The 21,188-nt window shown below is 38.5% G+C and overlaps 1 protein-coding gene across 7 annotated transcripts in view; it reads left to right on the plus strand.

Annotated features, from left to right (window-relative positions):
* EHBP1 (EH domain binding protein 1) overlaps nt 1-21,188 on the plus strand; it is a 267,437-nt gene that overhangs the window by 139,576 nt on the left and 106,673 nt on the right. For all 7 annotated transcript variants that reach the window (XM_075203887.1, XM_075203881.1, XM_075203884.1 and 4 more), the window contains 4 exons: nt 1,199-1,377; nt 1,958-2,006; nt 15,674-16,558; nt 19,956-20,099. In XM_075203887.1, coding sequence (XP_075059988.1) covers nt 1,199-1,377; nt 1,958-2,006; nt 15,674-16,558; nt 19,956-20,099 — 1,257 coding nt within the window. The remainder of the gene's footprint in view (nt 1-1,198; nt 1,378-1,957; nt 2,007-15,673; nt 16,559-19,955; nt 20,100-21,188) is intronic.

The following is a 21,188-nucleotide window of genomic DNA, read 5'->3' on the forward strand; positions in this document are numbered from 1 at the left end:
TCTCCAAAAGATTGTACACATTCGTACACTTAAAGACTTTGTTTGTAAAATGTCATATCCATTTTCAGTGTTGTCATCAAAGAGACAGCAAAATGTTGAAAAACTCTTTTTATATTTGACTGTCATTTTTTCCATTGTAACTGAAAAGATAATTTTACATGACTTCATTTTGGGAAGGGTGTGTTTCAGTTACAGAGCTGTATATAGTGCCTGAAGTGTCTAAATTACAATCAAACGCTTTAGCTCGGCACCATTTTTTCCAGACAGAAGTCTAGAGCCGCCGCTCATTGCTGGATCCGTCAGAAGGGGCTCGCCAAAGGCTAAGACTCCGTGTAGCCTGCTAACTATGTGTCTCTGCAAACTGACAGCTACTCCAGACATCAAAAGATTACAATCAGGGGTGGAGATTATACACCCCTTCCAGAAAAGACGCAGGTCCTTTACTGCCTGGTGATCAAGATTGTCACACTTAGTCTAATTAAAACAAAATTAGACTGAGTGTGAGCTTGCATTAAATCATTGTACATGTTTCTCTTTTATAAGTGTTATTTATGTGAAATCTGTAAATGTATTTAATGTGTTTTGCTTTCATTTCACATTGCTGAAGTCTTATGGCCAGAATGTGTCATAAACCTGTGTGGAGCGAGAATTGCCCCATCTGCATAACATTTTTTACCCACAAAGGCGTAACTTGAGCCATCGCTGCTCATGCCAATGCTGTGACCTGGCAGCATAAGGACCCAGGATAAAGTCTGTCTCCCCTAAGGGCCTGTCAGTCCGGCTCCATGTAGAATAATTTAGGCAGCAGTTAAATAACATTTTTTTAATGAAAAAAGGAACGTATATAGTGAATACATCTATGGCATAATAGTAAAGATATTTGGTTTCTTGCAGAGTTGGGTAAAATGTTGGCATAAAACAGATCTCTGTGTGCTTGTGTAATATGAAGCAAAGTAGACAGTGGCAACATGTTGCTTTGAGGACCTGTAGTTTTTAAGTCCCTTCTTGTTTTTTAAAGTTTCCTTTTCAGTTAGGGTTTGCGGCAGATAAATGTGATCATCATCATCAGCTATTTTTATAGCGCCACTAATTCTGCAGCGCTGTACACATTACTTTTGTCTAATTGTGATGTAATAGAATGATTGCATCTAGGTATTAACACCACTCACTCTTTGTCCTTTTACTAAATCTTTTTCAGCCAAGCCCATTACCAAGTCCTATTCTGGGGAGACAACCCAATGCTAGCCAGTCACTGCTCACATGGTGCAAAGAAGTGACAAAAACATACAGAGGAGTAAAAATCACCAATTTCACCACTTCATGGAGGAACGGGTTGGCCTTTTGTGCAATATTAAACTACTTTAGACCTGACTTGATGTAAGTATGCAGACTGCAGCTTCTATATATAATATTTCTAAGTAAATGCCCAAATATTGAACGCCCTGAAATCATGCTGTCACACGGATTGTGGAATGCTGTTTCTCAAGAGTTAACATTCTGTACCTTTTTGACTATCAATGTCCCCCTTTCATTTTAAGCTCCCATTTCATTTATGATTTTTTTTTTTGCCTTAATCCTATAGAAACTACTGACCTCAAGATGCTATTAAAAATTTTGTTCGTGTTGAAATGAGATGAGAGAAATAAGCCTGTAGCTCTTTGAACGCTGACGACAAGGGATTACCACATGGCAAATTTGGCTGTCAAAGCTCGTCCCTGGTCCTTGCCTCCTATTTTAGACAAAAAGCTGTAGGCGCTGAAATCAACCATATTCATATTATTTATTAATATATTTTTCACCGTTTTAATTTTCCACACTATTAGTTTTGTTGATTGAATTGCTGAAAAATTACTCGCTGCCATATGATTTTATTGTACGACTTTTATTTTTATTTTTAGACAGAACTTGTCTATAAAAAAAAGAATGTTTGTACCCACTGTGCCATTTTCTCTTCCAGTGACTACAAGTCCCTCAATCCCCAAGATATTAAAGAAAATAATAAAAAGGTAAGAGCCACAAGTTGAGAATTTGTTTCTAACATAGGCCAGTCTCTGTCCAGGCATTAATTAATTATGGAGCACAGAATCCTTTAGCAAGGTCCACAGGTATTGACCTTTTTGTTTAGTAACGGTCCGTTGCAGTGTTCCCAAACCCAGTCCTCAGGACCCTTAACAGTGCAGGTTTTCCAGGTGACGAAGGAAATAATTATACCACCTGTGGATCTTTCAAAATGTGTCAGTCAGTAATGAATACACCTGTGCTATGATCTACTATGTATATCTACTATATAAATGCCTAGTGGCGTGTGTGAAAAAAACCCCAACCAAGCTGCAGCGCCACCTGCTGGGCAGAGTTATACACTGACCTATATATTTCTTGAAGGAGAAGTGACAGTTGGGAGTGGTTGGTGGTTGCCGGGGGTGACAGTGGGGAGTTTTTAACACCTTAAGTAGCTTGATGAAGGATGTGGCGATGAAGATGAAGGATGAGGTGGTGACATGTGGACAAAACAACGTTAAAAAAGGGCGCTTGCGTCGGGAAGTAACGCTCTTCCCCTGAGGAGGCCTGGGCTAGGCCCAAATGCATGACAAGAACCTTTTTAACACCTTAAGTAGCTTGATTTGACTAGAATGCATGAGTATCATGCACGGGTTAACTTGTACATATATATATATGTATATAAATAAATATATATATTTTGGTGTATTTATGCAGTGGTCATCGAAGTAGGGGTGTATACAGTGGTATGCCATACCACCACTTCTCGTACTGCCGTCTTTTTAAAACTATTGCATTCCTTTCACTTATATTCCCACTACCACCACTATATATATTTCATACCACCACTTCTAAATATCCTATCCGACCATTGTGCGTGTATATGTATGTATGTATGTATGTGTTCAGGTAGAAGTAATTTTAATCAAAACTATCATAATTGACAATGGTATTGCCATATTACTGAAATGCATTAATAGCACCTCAACAATAAAATGTATTTTTCTTTTCTAATACTTGGGAGTGCTGGGAGAGGGCGGCACTAACCGGCCATTAGGGGCTTTTTGCAGTGTTCTTCTCACCATATTTATGAACATGCACAATAACGATCCTATCAAAATCAATAGGTTCATTATAGGGCATCAGAGTGGTTTCATAACCATAGACAACAAGATCCACAAAATTTACATTCTGTGTTACCTAAGAGTTTTAGATTTAGATAATTGCTGGGAATCCTCAACAATACTCATCTCATCCTTTACATTTAGGTAACACTAACAAGGGTTGTGGGCCATCAAGGTGCAAGTAAAAGCCACCCACTTACATCAACTTCATGCACTCTCTAATGATAAATCTGTTGTTTTGTTGATAAGATGTCGATTTTCTGCTGTGTCCTGTGTTTTGCATAAAATGTGTGTATTCATAAAACCCATTAGATGAAAATGTGTTCACTGTACAATTCATAACAAATAATGCTTCAGGTTGTTCTGTATTCAACTTCCTGTAGAATGCTACTTGGTGTGTTAATGTAACTATTAATTTCACTATTTGTACCTATTAAATTTGGTGACTTATACAGTCTGTGATGGTTGCCACAGAAGCTGTTAGCATAAAAAAAACATTAAAAGACCACTTTCAGCCAACGAACTGCTCTGCTCTAATAGATTGAATGAATCCAGACCAGGTATTTGCCGACTTGTAGTTCCAAGGTTGCCAAATCTCATAAAAAATGTATTTGGAGTCCAACATAATATCAATGATTTTCTCTTTAATCCCAACTGAATCATTTATTTTCCAATCAGAGCATGGCAGAGAGAGGGTTATTTCCACGCTCTTCAATTATTGTGCCTTTTTTTAATGCTAGTACAGGGTATGTAAATTGGTCTGAAGATGTAAACCATTTTTTACATTGACTCCCTACCCTCTGGTGTTACCCCGGTTGGGGAACATTACAGTAGTATTGCATTTTTCCCGTAACCCATTTGCTCCATTCACTTGCGTTTATTGCAAGTGAACACATTGGGGAATTCTAGGCGACGTCCAATTACCTCCTGAACACAAGTAAAAATGCAATCAACAGCTGCATGTACCCTGTTATTCTTGGAGGTTCATGCAGTAAGTCTATGGTGGCTGCCACAGATCTTCAGGGCCACTTCTGGTCCAAGAAACTCCATGTGGAAAGCCCTGCTCTAAGCAAATGATAGAATCTCAAAAAAGGTTTTTGACAAGGTCCAAAGTTGTTGTCCAAGTGCATATCAAATGTTTTAGCTATAAATTGGAAAATACGCTTAGACTTAACCATTAGTGGAAGTAGAGAAGAAAGTAATTATAGGAACACGACAACCATGTTAGAAGAGTGGAAAGGGAAGAGAGACAAAAAGGGAGAAGACAAATACAAAGAATACTGTAAGTTGCAAGGAAATTTTTCAAATTGAGCCCCAGTGGAGAGAGTATGAGAGAACTCTTTAAAATCGTACCATAAGTCTTTTATAATTGAAAGTATCTCTTAAGTGAATAATTTGGGGTTTCAGTTTTGCTAAAACAATCACTTCTCACTGGTCATAAACAGATTAGTAGAGTTTAATGTCTAATAGAGCACCAAGCTTTTTCTTATTTAACATACAAGCTGTTTGTATTTTATTTGTTGCTGCCTGGCACCTTTTTTTATTCAATAATACTTCCTTTTGGGTATAATACTAATGCCTATACAAGAATCTAATTGGCAGAGGACCAAAAACCTAAAGAATCTTAACCTAACCCCACTACATACAGGTAGTGGACAAAAAATAAACACCTGGGTAACTGAAGGATACAGAATATATTGTTGGAAGGGCTTTCCCTTCCATCGCTCATGCGTTAATTAAGGAATTGACATCCCAGCATGGTTAGTGTCCTGTATGAAAATTCTGGTGATATAGTCAGATGAATCCTCCTTCACCATCTTCTTGACTGACGGATGAGTGCACATGGCGCGCCATCCTAAGGAACAATACAGCCCTGAGTGCTTGTTTCCAACATTAGAGAGTTTGGTTATGTTGTAGGCACATTTTCCTCTTTCGTGCAGTCATTCCTCTAGAAAGCAAATTAGTTGCCCATTGCTACTTAATGTTACTAAGTGATTATCTTCACTACATGTTGCAGCATTTGTACCTGGCTGAAGGGGTGTCTTTCAGGATGACAGTGTCCCATCCATCCCAAAAAAAAATGTATGGGCGTTCAATGGTTTGATGTTGTCCATGTGGTATGGCTTTCTCATTCACCAGATTTAAACCCAATAAAGCATTTAGAAAATATTCTGTCGTCTGAGACTGTTTTCCAGCACGATCAAACCAGCGTCAGTGGTAGACGTGGTGGTGCATCTCCCTGCTCAATTCCAAACATTGGTACTCAGTCATGGTCTGGTCATCCCTGTACCTTTTGCAGAATATCAGTGTGTCCTTTGTGTTTTTCCTGGAGACAAGTGGCTTCTTTGCTGTCCTTCTAGACACCAGGCCATCCTCCAAAAGTCTTTGCTTCACTGTGCTTGCAGATGCACACACACCTGTCTGCTGTCATTCCTGAGCAAGCTCTACACTGGTGGTGCCCCAATCCCGCAGCTGAATCAACTTTAGCAGACGATCCTAGCGCTTGCTGGATGTTATTGGGCGCCCTGAAGCCTTCTTCACAACTATTGAACCTCTCTCCTTGAAGTTCTTGATAATTAGATAAATGGTTGATTTAGGTGCAATCTTACTAGCAGCCATATCCTTGCCTGTGAAGCCCTTTTTTGCAAAGCAATGATGACTGCACCTGTTTCCTTGCAGGTAACCATGGCTAACAGAAGAAGAACAAAACTTCCAGTCTGTTCTTCTAATACAATCAGCATGACAGAGTGATCTCCAGCCATGTCCTCGTCAACACTCTCACCTGTGTTTAACGAGAGAATCACTGACCTGATGTCAGCTGGTCCTTTTTTGGCAGGGCTGAAATGCAGTGGAAATGTTCTTTTTGGGATAAAGTTCATTGTCGTGGCAAAGAGGGACTTTGAAATTAAATGCAATTCATCTGATCACTCTTCATGACATTCTGGGGTATAAGCAAATTGCCATCATAACAACTGAGGCAGCAGACTTTGTGAAAAAATATTTGTGTCATTCTCAAAACTTTTGGCCATGACTGTATATAATGAGTGGTCTTCAGGGGCATAACAATTCCCTTGCATGTGCCTTTTTAGAAATGGTTTGGAGAATGGGGAGTTTTTTTTCCCATCAAAATCTAACAGAAATTCTAACTTCTGGTGACTCCCTCAGGATGTGTTTATGTAAAAGTATGTATGAGTCAATATGGGCCCATTTATTTGTATTTATTTTTTTCCCTGTATGAAAAGTTAAGTATAAATAGACATAACATACCCTCAATAGTATGTTGCCTCTGTATGGATAGAGGTTCAATCTGTGCTTTCTGGTAGCCATAATATTTACAGTACAGATTCATTATTAATTTAGTGCACAATTAAAAGCTTAGTTTGTCCATAAGGTTGATGATGTTAAAATGCTCAAATAGCATTTATTGCAGTCTATAAATCTGTCTAAAGAACATACACAGCCTATGAGGGCATCAAAGCCAGGTCAAGAGCAAGTCATTTGAGACAATTGCCGTAAGTCTCAAGGTGTTAAAGGTCTCAAATAGTATATCATATAGGTTAAAATGATTATCTACCAACTTGGCGTCTACAAGACAAAAGTTCTGTTTTATTTACAGCTTAATCCTACCCACCATATTATACTGGTGGCAGTAGGGCTCTATAGTACCATAGTATAGCAAGAGATGGCAGCTGGGCACAGTGTTCTCCCCACCACCCATTTCCCAGGTGCTCCACCCAGCTGTTTTTACTTGCCACCCGGCTCTTGGAGTCTTATTATAATAGAATAAACCATTGTTTCTCCTATTAGAACAGGCACTATATCAGTGCTACAGCCAGCAGTGTGTGTTAGACCACTGACCACCAGTCTAACCAGTCCTGGCAGGTGTGGGTAACAACGTCCAAACCTTTCAATATTATTACAGAGTCTCCACCCGGCTACTTTTTAATGCCAAACAGCAGGCAAAGTTTTCTGGGGACAACACTGGAGTCTCTAGTAATATGCTCTATAAGACATGGTGGCAAGGTACTATAGTACCATATTATAGGTGGTGGCAGGGCTCTATAATAAATATATATGCAACAACAATGACTAGTTAACTGTATTATTTTATTGGGTTCCTTTTTAGGGCCACATGCAGAAATATAGTGTCAATTCCCCAAAATTGTTGCCAATATCAGTGTTTGGCCATGTTATGACTAGGTTTACTTTATATGTAAATCAAATTTAACATTTTTGTTACATGCAAATAAAAATCAGAATAACTCGTCATTCGTAGACAGATCAAGCTATTTTATAGTCTCTCTATTGTTCCTTGATATTTTTTCATTTTGCAGTAAGCAGCTTACAATGGTAGAGAGAGGATAGAGGTAGATTGGAGGATGGGATCCTGATTTGTTTGATTTTTCTGTTTATTTTTTTATTTTATTTTTTTTTACCCCAAATTTTGTCAAACTTTCCCTGGAGATCAATAGGCATTCATTTTAGGATTCTGAGCACTGTACCTCCTTATTAATCACACTTTATCCATCTAACAGCATTAAACGTTCCACGTTCTAAAAACAGATAGACCCGTTAGCATGCTGGACATATCTAGTTAAATCTTTTATGACAGAACTGTTTATACTTCTCTATTTTTTTTTTTCAATGCTCCTCTACCTCTATTCCATATTTTCCAACTATGTTTAACCTAAAGTTAGTCTTATACCTAACTTTACCATTTTTTTTCTAAGATCTGCAGAATAGTTGTGAAGAAATAACACTGTAGCTCACGTATGGTACAAAGATGGCAACGTTTATACATTAGTTGGGTCACTTGCCGACCTAAACATTTTTACCTACAGAATGTTAAAATCTAGGCGGTGAAAATACCTTAAAATGCTACTGACGTCTGGTAGTAAATAACATGTGTGCCTCATGTCCTGAGAACTTTGACTCGTTCAATGAGATTCAGATGCTACATCCTTGGCAGCCATCGTGGGGAGGCAAAGGTCTGCGGCAGTCATTCCGCTGCAGTGGATTTAGAGTAAATCGAGAGGAAACACAATCTGACTATTGCTGTCTTAGTTTACATCCTTTCACTAGTGGTATACCATTCCTGATTTCTAAAATGTAATTAGTCTCCGTTATTGTGCAGTTGTATGCCCTGTCATCACTCTGCAGAGTCAAGCATGACAGCAACATGGAGTATGTGACTTGCTTCCTGCTGATTTCTTTCCTGCTCTACAACGCTCTTTTCTGATAACCCTTGTGCCCTTGGCTCATAATAATGCACAGGGGAGAATACTAGTGTCTTAGGGATCGACAAGTGGAAAATTACTGCACCTTAATTAGTTACCTTCTATGAAAACAAATATACTGAATTTAGACTTTTAGGGTTTTTGGTTTTTTTTAATGAACCTTGCGGTACTTTTGTGTCTGGTGTAAATGTAGAAAGTCCTTAATATATACATATATACATGCTAACTATGTAGTATTGTGCTGTTCTTTCAGCATTCATGGGATAATTGTGTGGAAGACATCTTGCTCTATTTCTTGCATACTCGCATTGGGATCTATCTTTTTTGATTTTTTTTCTGGCCGCAACTAGCAGTCGCCATGCCTCATAGCTGAGGCCTCCTCTCTGCTATTCTGAGCCTCCTCTCTGCTATTCTGAGCATGCACGGGGGCCAGTGCATGTGCTTTGGAGCCTATTTTGGGCTTTCAGTTCCATTCCATATAATAAAAATCCCTCAGGGCTCCACAGCACAGTCACCAGCCCCAGTGCAAGCTGGAAGAGTACAGCAGGCACCTCCAGAGTGAATGGATAAACACCATCGCCCTCCCACAGTGGTATGCCCCATGGTAGCTTAATGGGCTGCCTTACCTGTAGTTATTGTCCCTACTCACAGTTCCCATGAATCTCACCCATGAATTTGACAGTAATAGTGGGGGCTTGAAACACCCAACCCCAATAGCTTTTTATCATGATAGTTTGAATGCGAAGTGAGTAAGTAATGATTAATGAAAACAAATTATATTTTATAGGTGAACCTAAAAACTAATTTTATGCAGTTAACTAATTTCCTAACAGCCATTTAAATGTTAAATGTACTCACCTTTTTTTTTGTTTGTTTTGCCTTTTTTAAAGCTGTGATTTTGACAGCTGAGTAGGTTATTTTAGTCCTTAATAGTCACAAATCACAGCGTGTATGGAATCCCGAACAATCAGATGTTCATCAGGACTGGCGGAAACTGTAGTTTGTCAGTTCACTCATCGACAACCCTAAATGTGCCCCTTTGGACCCAGTTGAGTGAAGGTCAAAAAAGCAGTGGCCGTTAGGAAATTAGTGAATTGTTTAAAATGAGTTGATTCATTTGTAGTACACCATTGTTTTGCAAAACAAATCATAGGGTCCCATTATAAACAACACAGCGAATGTTTAAGAACTGTTTAATAGTAGTTTTCTAGTTTTTGTATTTTTATTTTGTCTCTACAAAGTTAACACGAGGCAACATAGAAGAGGTGGTATTGTGTGTGTGGGGGGGGGGGGGGTTTAAGATACGAATGACCTTTCTCGTGTGTCATAGAGCAAACAATATAAAACAGTACAATTTACACAGCTCTGTTTGTGTTCCTAAAGTTAGCAGAAGACTGGCTGTTATTTCCGCTCCCAAGTAGCATCAAAAAAGCTTTTCATTCTTTGAATCCAGAGGCAGTGGCCAATTTAAAGAAAGCTATTTACCTGTGTCACCTGATCTTGTCCAATATGTCAGTGAGTCATATAATTGGGCAATGTTAGGGAAACTGCCTGTGGTGCTTTTCTTGACAACCAGCCATTGATGAATGTCAATCAGGATATCCAAAACGTAATATCCATTTAAAATAAATGTATTTGTAATATCAGAAATTGGTTATTGTTGATATTATCCGGGCACAATTGAATTATTACAAATACCATATCAAGGATATTTGTAGCCCCCCCTAAAAGGATTTGACTTCATGCTATTGTCGTGGGTGGGAGTGGAACACTGTGTAAATCTGTTTTACCCTTCATGAAAACTACAGCAATAAGGGGTGACATTATCCCTGTTTATGTATATACTGTGTTTATCTGTTTATATACATGTTAGGGAGTGATTATATCTGCATAATGATAATATTGCACTTATATGTCTTTACAGTGCATATAGAATTATAAATATGAACAGATGATCCAAGCAGTTTTGTATTTCTTGTTTTCTTCAGGACATGACTCATCTATAATACTCTCTTCAGTTTAACACTACTAACTACACTTCAATAGTGGGTGTGGTCAGTAGTTTGCTGCATTCCCTATATGCAGTGCATATACCCGCAGCAAGGGGGCGGTGTGTGTGTGTATAAGGTGGCTGAGCATTGTCCCGCACCATTTACACTTTGATTATCATCTTATTGTGTTAATGACTTCCACAAAGTGTTCAATTCTGGTTCAGGAATTCCTTTTTAGGGTCACTTGCTTAACTTACCACAAGAAAAAGGAATGTATTGAAAAGAAATGGTGACTAAGACTTGTGACTAGAGAATAAACCCACTTGATTACCTTCAATTATAAAATGGAAAAATATTATAGGTTTACGACATAACCATGAAAGTAAGTGCCCCGCTGCTTTTTCTCTGCAGTGTAAATTAGTGATGGAAAAGATCATTATATATATATATATATATATATATATATATATATATATATATATATTAAATTAGAATGTGGTGCCAGCCTTTCTAAAAGAATTAACTATGATTGTGTGTGTATATATATATATGTATATATATATATATATATATATATATATATATATATATATATATATATATATATATATATATATATATTAGAATGTGGTGCCAGCCTTTCTAAAAGAATTAACTATGATTGTGTTGTATAAAGAGTGTTTCATTGTTTTTAACAAAAAAATCTTCTGGTTGATCTGCGAGTAGCATTGAGCTATAATTTTTGTGAGATGAAAGGGAACCACACATGACACCCAATTGGCTAAGTTGGTCATTTTCAACTAAAGTGGCCTGACATTTCACTAACAGTGATTGTGGCATTCTATCCTACCCAAAACAACAGTGGATTTCTTAAGAGAGGAAGAAGTGTAATGGGACAGAATGGAAAAATAGGTCAACCAACAACCTCCATCTGTGCATGTACGAGGACATTGACTGAGCCTTCACATTACAGTGTGGCTGTTCCACAGATGTCTGAATAACTGCAGTTTGTCCCTGCATGTGAGTTGTGGGGCAGCACAGTGGCTTAGTGGTTAGCACTTCTGCCTTACAGCACTGGGGTCATGAATTCTATTCCCGACCATGGTCTTATCTGTTTGGAGTTTGTATATTCTCCCCGTGTTTGCGTGGGTTTCCTCCGGGTGCTCCGGTTTCCTCCCACACTCCAAAAACATAATGGTAGGTTAATTGGCTGCTATAAAATTGACCCTGGTCTGTCGGTCGGTCGGTCTGTTTTGGGGAATTTAGACTGTAAGCCCCAATGGGGCAGGGACTGATATGAGTGAATTTTCTGTACAGCGCTGCAGAATTAGTGGCGCTATATACATAAATGATGATGATGGTGTTACCTACTGAGTGAATGGGTCATATAGGACGGTGTAGCCATGAGTTTCTTTTGGCTGCTGCCTTTGTTGTGTAAAGTTGTAGTTAAGATCACAGATACACAGGCATTTACTTGTTAAAACGATCATTGATACACGGGTGTGTCTTTAATGGGTAGTGAAGTCTAAACAAGTTGTTTTAAGTATTTTAGCAAAATGCAAATTACGATTAAATGACATTCAAATAAATACGAACATTCAGAGGAATGGTGCAGCAATGAAATTGTGTTTCCTTTTTCTACCCCTAAATAAGCCCTACATCCCCCATAATGCAGAGAATTATAGTTTATCAACCAGCAGAAAACACATGACAATATTCTATCTAGTGACCGCAAAGGCTCCACTGGCAAGTTACTCGTTTTACATTTTGTAGTAGTTTTTTTTTATTCTTTTCAGATGTCTGTGTAATTTTGACTTTGCAGTAACAATTTGAAGCCACATTGAGTTTCGCTATTGTGCATGCAACTTGGCGTTTGTGATATAAAAGTGGAGCTTTTTGTTTGTGTAAAATATGCAGTTAAAATAAATGTTTGCCATGTTGAGGACAATTTAATGTGACTTTCAGCTAGTTGATGATGATACAGTAACACTAGGTTCTATACATGCATGAGCGTTGTTGAAGCCCCAAATGATATATTCTTGAACTTTTCTGATTGTAATGTAGTTCAGCAATTCCCAGTCAGTGCAGCAGTTTAGACCCGGCAGTCGTCACCATCTGCTGACATAGTGTAAGTTTGTATCAGATAATTTTGATTGTATTTGAGGTGGTTTTGATTATCTTGGATGTACTTTTTTCAGTAGAACAAATCACTGCAATTACAGCCAGCAAGAGGGGAAGGTTGATCAACAATGATAACGTCAAAGACAGATTAGTGTTGTGTGTTCCTTATCTCAGCACACATCATGTACTGATGCAGTTTTATAGGTTGGGGCTGGTTAAATGGCTTGAAAGGGATGCATGTTTACATGAAGGCTAAATATGACTATCCTGAATATTATTATTATTTATTTATATAGTAAATATGTAAGTATTTGCCAGCATATTTTGTAGCGCTTTACAATGTTGAATGGAAGCTGTTTGCTTGGGCTCATCGTAGACTAACAGAAAAGACCCACGAATATGAAAAATACAATCATCAGTTACATTTGGATTGAGGATTAATTAGCAACCTTTAATATCATTGTCAATTTCTCAGTTTACAGCTACAAATAAGTGTGTTTATGTCTGATTTACATATGATTTAACAAGCAAAAAATACTGTTGGCTGATTCATTGGGCTGTCCATGTTTATGCAGCGCACATGTCCATTTGGCGTCCTTGTACAGAGTACATGAAATTTAGTCAAGTTTATTATATATTTTAAAAATTAGATTATTATGTTTAAGCAGCAAATTAGTAGAATCCCAGGAGTGCTTGTAAAGATACTAAATGAATAAGAAGCATTTTTAGAGGGCAGTAGAATGCCAGTCGTGATGGTTTGTGAAGAATGCTTAACTAAAGTTCCACTTGGAGCACTCTAGTTGAGCTCTGACTAGAGTGCTCATAGAGCAGTTCCCTCTACATATCGCTCATCTCTTGCTACGTGTGCTGGAGGAATCCTTTCTGATAGAGCATAATGTTACATTAAATAAAATGCTCCCCAACACACACCTTTATTTTTTATTTTATCCTACATACTGCACAAAGCAAAAAAAAAATTACATCATAGGTTCTGCGTGAAGTCAACAAATGGTTAAAAACAAGTATTGTCCAACACGTTTTGGTGGGAAACATTTAAGAAAAGATTCACAGATGAGTAGTAGTGATCTTAAGAGTAAATAAACTGAGTCCTTAGCAAGAACAGATTGGTAGTGATAGCTTTACACCACTGAAAATCTCCTGTCTTGATCCAAATTGATAAACTCTGATCTATCTTAGGTTGTCAATCAGCAGTGGGACGTGGTCTGGAAAATATCAGAAGGGTGTAAGAGACCAGTGTTACATTGAGAACTGGTTCTGATGTTGTCCCCTAGAGATCATTTATAGTCATATCAAGAGTGTAGCCATGTGTAAAATTGACATTCACTAGGCTCCAGAAATAGAAGGCATTGCTGGAGTGATAAAATACCATGCAGAGACCTGCAGCAACATACACCGTGGTCACGGAAACACGCCATGCACACGGATATGTACAGTAAGGATTTCATGAAATTGCATCCTCACAAATTAGAATAATTTTCATTGATTGACAGACTTATATACCTTACGTTTACCAGTAGCAATTCACAAATACATGTACAAACAGATTTCTAAACCTGTTAGATATATTTCAGATAAAGGTGGTTTTGTTGTTGAAGCCTTTTGGTCTACACATTAGATTTCCTGTCGTACAACATATTGCAAGAAACAGTGAATTCTATGGAACCTGATAACAGGGCGTGGGGCTTACTATGTGCTAAATAATGGGCAAATATAATTAAAATTACTTAATTTCTGTTACGATATGGAAACTGTACATATATTTTGTAAGATGTATTCTCATTAGATTTACTTTTTGCTATTTTATATTTATAATTTATTTATATTGTGCGAACATATTACGCAGTGCTTACCAGAGAATGTTTAATTGTTTACATTGGTTTCTGACCCAGTGGAGCTTACAGTATAAATTCTCTACCACACACTAGGGTTAATTCCATGAGAAACCAATTAACCTACCAGTATTTTTGGGGGGATTGTGGGAGGAAACGGGAGTACTCCTCACAGATGAACTGGTGGGAATAGCTCTGTGAGCCAGCAATGTAACATCAATGACACCATGCTTCCTATTTAGGGCTTAGTGGCCCATTAAGTACATTTACACTAATAAACTGAGAGGTTTTTTTATTTTTTTTTAAATATTTTATTTAATTATTATGCGGAATGTTGGTACATAAATTGCACAGGTACACTTACAATTGCCTACAGTTCTGATGTTGATCCCTCCCCTTAGATTGTACGCTCCTCTGAGCAGGGCCATCTCTCCTCCTGTTTCCACCACTTCTAACTCTGCTCTCCAGCTACTTAGCCCTCCTCCTCGAGGGTCCTCCATCCCACGTCCACTCTTGCTCCCTCCTCCCCCCTGGAGGTCTCCCTGTCTTCCGCGCCCTCCTTCTTGGGCCCCGTCGTTTGCGGATCCTCCCTCCCCCTTCCCCGCCCTCTCTAGCTGTGCATTGAGCTTACTGAGTTGCTGTGTTTACTGTACTGTGCTGTCTCCCATTGTGTTGTAATTTTGTTTGTCTCTGTGCGGCGCTGCGGGTGCCTTGTGGCGCCTTATAAGTAAATGTTAATAATAATAATAATTCAATTATTGTAATTGTATTTATAACACAAATGCAACAGGATGTATTCCATTGATAAAACAATATGTAGATTTTCTACCTCAACCTCAGTGGTTTGCCACTTTTGTCTATGCTCCACAGTAGCTATTTTATAGGTAGATGTTTTATAAGAAATTATATGTTACAATTGTCTGTAGCTTAAGTTAGCCACATGGATTGGCCGCAATGCTGAGATATGTGCCCAATTTGGTCACACAACTGGATGGTTAAATTGGATAGATCAAGTCATTCGACGGTCACAGTTGGCCGTTGCCCACACTTATAGACTTGGGTAATTTGGCTGATTTGGCTGCTTTTCTCTTGCCACAAGTGTTGCCAGCTTTAACCGGGCTGTATGAGTGAATGGAGCAGAATATAATACAATCTAAGACATTACTGTGAGCCTAATCCAGATTCATAATCATTAAAACAGAGAAAAAAATAACTTCTTTTTGGTATTGTTTACAGAACAATCACATATAGTTTAAAAGTAGAAAGCAAATGGTTTTTCTTTTGAATAAAATTATCCAGATTAACAAACTTCTTTTTTTTTTTTTCTTTCTTTCTTTCTTTCTTTCCTTAAGGCTTATGACGGATTTGCCAGTATAGGAATTTCCCGGTTACTAGAGCCATCAGACATGGTTTTACTAGCAATCCCAGACAAGCTGACCGTTATGACCTACCTGTATCAAATCCGGGCACATTTTAGTGGACAGGAACTAAATGTGGTTCAGATTGAAGAGAACAGCAGCAGAAGCACATATAAAGTGGGAAACTATGAGACGGACACAAACAGCTCCATTGACCAGGAGAAGTTTTATGCAGAACTTAGTGATCTAAATCAAGAAACTGCGCCTGAACAACAAGAGGCCCCAGCCACTATGCCAGATTTTGTATCCCAAGTTGACTCTGTGTTAGTTAGGGACAATGGGATAAGGGACCATGAGGGTAAATCCCAAGATGTAACTGAACAATCTAAAGCTGAAACGGACTTCCCCACTCCCAGGACTAGAAGTCGCCTACAATTACAAGGCGCCAGTAGGACTTTTGAACCTGATGACCAGAGGAGATGTGATGGCACGTATACAGCTCGCATGCAAGCACAGCCTACTGCTGCTAAAAGGAAGCTGCTGAAACCGGATGTTGCGGATCTCAGTGATTTGTCTCGCATCACAGATCCTAGTAAGGAAGCTCTACCTGCTGCCACTACGTCTGGAGACTCTCATTTACATGGCTTACCAGAGCCAGCAAAGCCCAGCCTAACATCCCCGTTAGAATGTAGAGGGTTGGATAATGGTGCCCAAGAAAAAACAACAGTTTCCCCTACTCTCAAATTTGTAGACACCTATGAAAAGGCTGGTGATACTCTCTTTAAAAGCCCATCTGTTCCACAGACTGGGATCAGCGCACTTCTGGATGCTACAAAGTCTGCAGCTAACCATATTGATCAAACTGGAAAAACACCTGAGGTAAGTGACGTGTTTTGCCCAAAAAGTCTACAATTTGGTAACCATTATGTTCATGTTTTCATGGATTGTCTTTGGTTTCAGGCATAAGTTGGCCTAATTCCTTTATCTGGTTGCGATATGTTTATGTAGTGCTTAATTTCATAGGGCCTCCTCACTAATGTAGATGTGTGAAAATTGTTTTGATTTTGTTATGTGAAACAAGGTTAATTAAATTCATAACCTGCCCCACCTAATAAATTATTGTGTGTCATGTATGTTCCTTGGGAGTCAGTCTAGGTGGAGTTAGATTTGTTTGGAATGCTGAATATTTTACTGACACTTTAGTTTTTTTGTTGTTGTCTTTTTAAACTTTCTTATTGGTCAGAGGAATGCTCACCTCCATCGGGTTTTACTTTTGGACTATTTTATTTTAATTGTCTTTCATCATGTGCACACCCCTGCTCTGGGAGCTCCGGCGAAATCCCCCCTTCCCCTCCTGCATGAACTGTTATTACTATTTACTAGCAGTCTCTCATCACTATGCTGTGCTGTTGGGGAACCCTGCTCCTTTCACTATCTAAATCTCAGGCCGTGGTTTACTGCTTACCACCACTCACCTCCTCACATCATGCCACTATACTACCGCCCGCCCCCCCCCCCCCCCCCCCCCCCATTTGCAGCTCTGCCATTATGTACATAATTGCACAAGTGGACAGATTAATGTCTTTTCCCAGATCAGCACACCGATTGTCTGAAATAATCTGTTCTGCTGTGAATAGTCTAATCATTGGCTACAGCTTGCTCCATGCCGACCGTATTCGACGTTTAGGATATCCTGGTCGAGCAGAAATTGAAGATTAATCACAAACTGATCCCAGTCCAAACATACCTTAACACTATGGCTTTATAGAACTCCACTCCATGCAAAGGATCCTCAGGAAACTGTTCAGAGAACGTTGAGGACACATCTTAGATGTACTTCTGTAAATTATTGTTTTATAAATCTCTTACACAAAATAGGCATGTTGTAAAATATTGACTAGAAATGATTCTGATGACTGTTTCTTCAGTCAAATACAACTCAACATAGTTCTGCTTTGGCTTCAATGTTTCTTTTAGAAAATGTCCCCTTTTGAAGTTAGAAACTTGTTCAAGTGTCCCATTCCTCTCCTGTGTGGTATCCCAAATAAATATTATATATCTGGAATGGGCCTAATAGTGTATGTAAGCAAATCTTTTGTGTGGGTTTGCAGAAATGTTTGTTTTACAATGCAAAACACACACAATATTCTTAATGAAATAAAATCATTGTAGACACATCTGGAAAGCCCTAGTTCTGTTAGTACTACCTGGCACTGTTTTATATGACCCCTTATGTTGTGAAAACTATGGAGACAACTTTCTGGTACAATACTTGTGTGGTTGTACAGGAATCTGCAGAATACCGACAAGGGAGGAGCGTCTCTGTATCACAAGCATTAACTAGCAGGAGCACTTCCTAAATTTCAACACATAACCTCACATTATGCACATTAACAAAGACACATTTTGTTTATACAGATTACAAATTAGAGGGTTGGGATTCTCTTTATGTGCTGTGCTGCACGCGTGTCACTTTTTGTTCTTTTCAGGTTGTAAATCACTTCACATAGATTATTGGATTGTAAATCTCTCCAAGCCATTATGTCTAGTCACCGTTTAATGGCAACACAGCAGCATGGAGCATGACTGGCTTATGGCCCTTTTAAATCTTTTCCTCCAAATTACATGTTGTTAATTAGCCCATTAACTAAATAATTAGGTACATATGTCAGCTAGTGTTTATTTTATTTTTCCTAAAGTGATGCTTTGAAAACAATAAAAAGAGGGCAGTACTGGAAGTACATCAGCACATTGCATTCAGACCTTTCATTTAGCAGCAGAATGTTGTTTCCATTCATTTTTACTGCCAATGGTTTATTCATTGATGCCATTAGAGCTTATTGGGGGAAAAAAAACAGTATTTGCTGAAATTACATCATCATCGACATTTATTTATATAGTGCCAGCAAATTCCGTAGCGCTTTAATGAGAGTGGCTCTAATTACGTAGGTAGTGCAAAATGTCCTTGGGGGTAGTTCAGTCACTGACACTGCAGGACCCTACTGATGCCAACTTGCAGCAGTATAAAATTCTTATTTTATATTGCCTTCTTGGTGGGGACCTGCCCCTCCACCCCTCTTCCTTTCTTTATAAACCATAATGAGTAGGGGGTGGTGTGGGCAATTTACACTGATAGTTGTTCCTCCTTAGCATGAGTTCTGGTAGGCTGGTTACACACTACAGTTTACATTAGAACAAAGAATAAGTCCAGCTCCAACTTTCAGCACTGCTGTTTCATCCATATTAGATCTCATCAGTGTATCATATGGATTCTGATGAGGTTTGCGATTGCTTATATAGATATTGCCAGTGACCTTGGCTTATCCTGGGCCACCTTAAGCTCATTACACATGAAATATAGTTTTGCTAATTTGTCCAGAGAGATCAATCCTGTGTAGCCTGAAAGCAATTTTGGATGCTGACTTGTATGTCTCTAAGGCAATTGCTTTTTGGAATATCTTGGGAGTAATTCTTTGACAGTGTGAATGGCATTTCCTATATTTTAGGTGGACCTGTCATATTCACTAAAACAAATTGACAATACTCTAGTGAGTCCCAACTTTTGATTAACTCTCTCTAAATATCATTGACCCAGACAGTGTGCTTTATGTTGTTGTTCATGTGTTCCTAGTATATTGCATAGAATTTTAGATTTATTCGGGGAGATTCAATTAGCTATGACAATCCCCAGAACCTCGTGCCCGCAGAATTTTTACAAGAAATCTCAGCTGATTTTTTTATTGCCCTCCATAGAGGTGCAAGAAAAGATCAGTGGAGAATTTACTGTAGTGATGGTACAAATTTGCTAATTGAATCTCCCCCTTTTGAATGCATTTAGAAAACAATTGTATTTGTACTCTTTAATAACTCCATGTAAGTTCACATCATAGTTGAATCTGTCCAGAGGTTTTGTTTGCTGGAAATTATCTCCAAATTTTAGCAAGTATAACTAAAGCACATTGGTGTGTATATGCATTAAGCACCACACAGTGGTGAGATTTACTAACACAAGAAAATCCAAACAGGCAGCAGTTAGAAAGTGATGGGTTGTGATGGGTTTCTGCACAATATGCCAGTAACTTACCCCCTAATATGTAGATAAACACCTTACCACAATGCTGATATATGGACGTTAACTGTGAAGTCACTAGTAATTGAGAACAATAGAAACGATGGTGAGCGAGTAGAAGTGGGCACCAGACTATAAACCCATGTATGTAATTTACACCTATATATGTATTCTTATGAGTGTTGCTCTTCTTTTTCCCATTGGTAGCAGCGATTGCAGTCCCGGCAGGAGGAACTGAAGGAGCGGGCCCGGTTATTGCTGGAGCAGGCCAGGAGGGATGCTGCTCTGAAAGCCGGAAACAAGCAGAGGAACAACACAGTGGCCTCTACTCGTGCCAGGCAGCTAAGTGATGTATGATTTACTGTGTGATGGCTGGTTTACATGATTACACTGTGTCAGTGTTTTAGTGGATAGAATGACTTGTATGATGGGAACTTGGCACATTTTATTTTTCTTTAATTAATAAGCAGACATATAAATTATTTTTTTCTTTATTTCTCTGTTAGTTGCATCTATTAACATCAGCTGCTTATAAACTGAAAAGAGCAGTGTGCCTATTGGCCAGAAAATCTTGTAATGTTAGATGCAAGCACCTGGGAGTAGTGCCCTTCTTTCATTCAGCTCTTTACTGAATAAAACAATGTAAAATTGTCAGCAATCTTACTCAGACATTCCCAAGCACTATAGATTTTTCCCTCAGCTGTCACGGAGTAAAGGGGTTGCAAAATAAGTTGCCCTAGGCCTTGGATCTGCTAATCCATGCCCATGGAATGAATAGCTTCACCATACACAAAATAGTACGATTATAGAACAGTGACCAAACAAGGGAATAATTCTTGCCCATAAGTTCAGTTTAGCAAAGTCTTCATTTAATGGTTTAATTGTAATATTTGCTCTATCCTACATAGAATTAGCCTCCTACTAATGAGGGGCGCTGATCTTGTAAAATGATTAAATTAATGAAAAAGCCGAAAGCATAGCCAGGTTCAAACCAGCACTCACTTATACCCAACCAGATTGTAAGAATGAAACACTTAATCTCTGGGTGCACTGCTTTCCTCCTATGGTTCCAAGACACAATGATAGGTTAACTGGCTTCTGATTAAACTGACCTTAGTGTGTGTTTGTGGATGAGTGGTAGGGAAATTTGATTGCAAGCTCCTCTGGGGCAGGGGCTGATATAAATCATTTAAAATTCTATAATTTTTATGTTGCGTAATATACGAGCACTATGTAAATAAAGGATGCTAAAACAAAACAATTAGTACAAATATGTTATCTAATTGATGATACAGTAGGGGACATAGACATCAACATAACAATAGTGATGACTTTATCATCTCTATAATTGATAACCAAGGACAATTACAACACATAGTAATCACTTTTTATAAGCAGCAAGTAACAATTTGAGAATGTACTGTACTTCCAGAATTTCTC

The sequence above is a fragment of the Mixophyes fleayi genome, chromosome 3, assembly GCF_038048845.1.
Source record: "Mixophyes fleayi isolate aMixFle1 chromosome 3, aMixFle1.hap1, whole genome shotgun sequence".
Classification (NCBI taxonomy): domain Eukaryota; kingdom Metazoa; phylum Chordata; class Amphibia; order Anura; family Limnodynastidae; genus Mixophyes; species Mixophyes fleayi.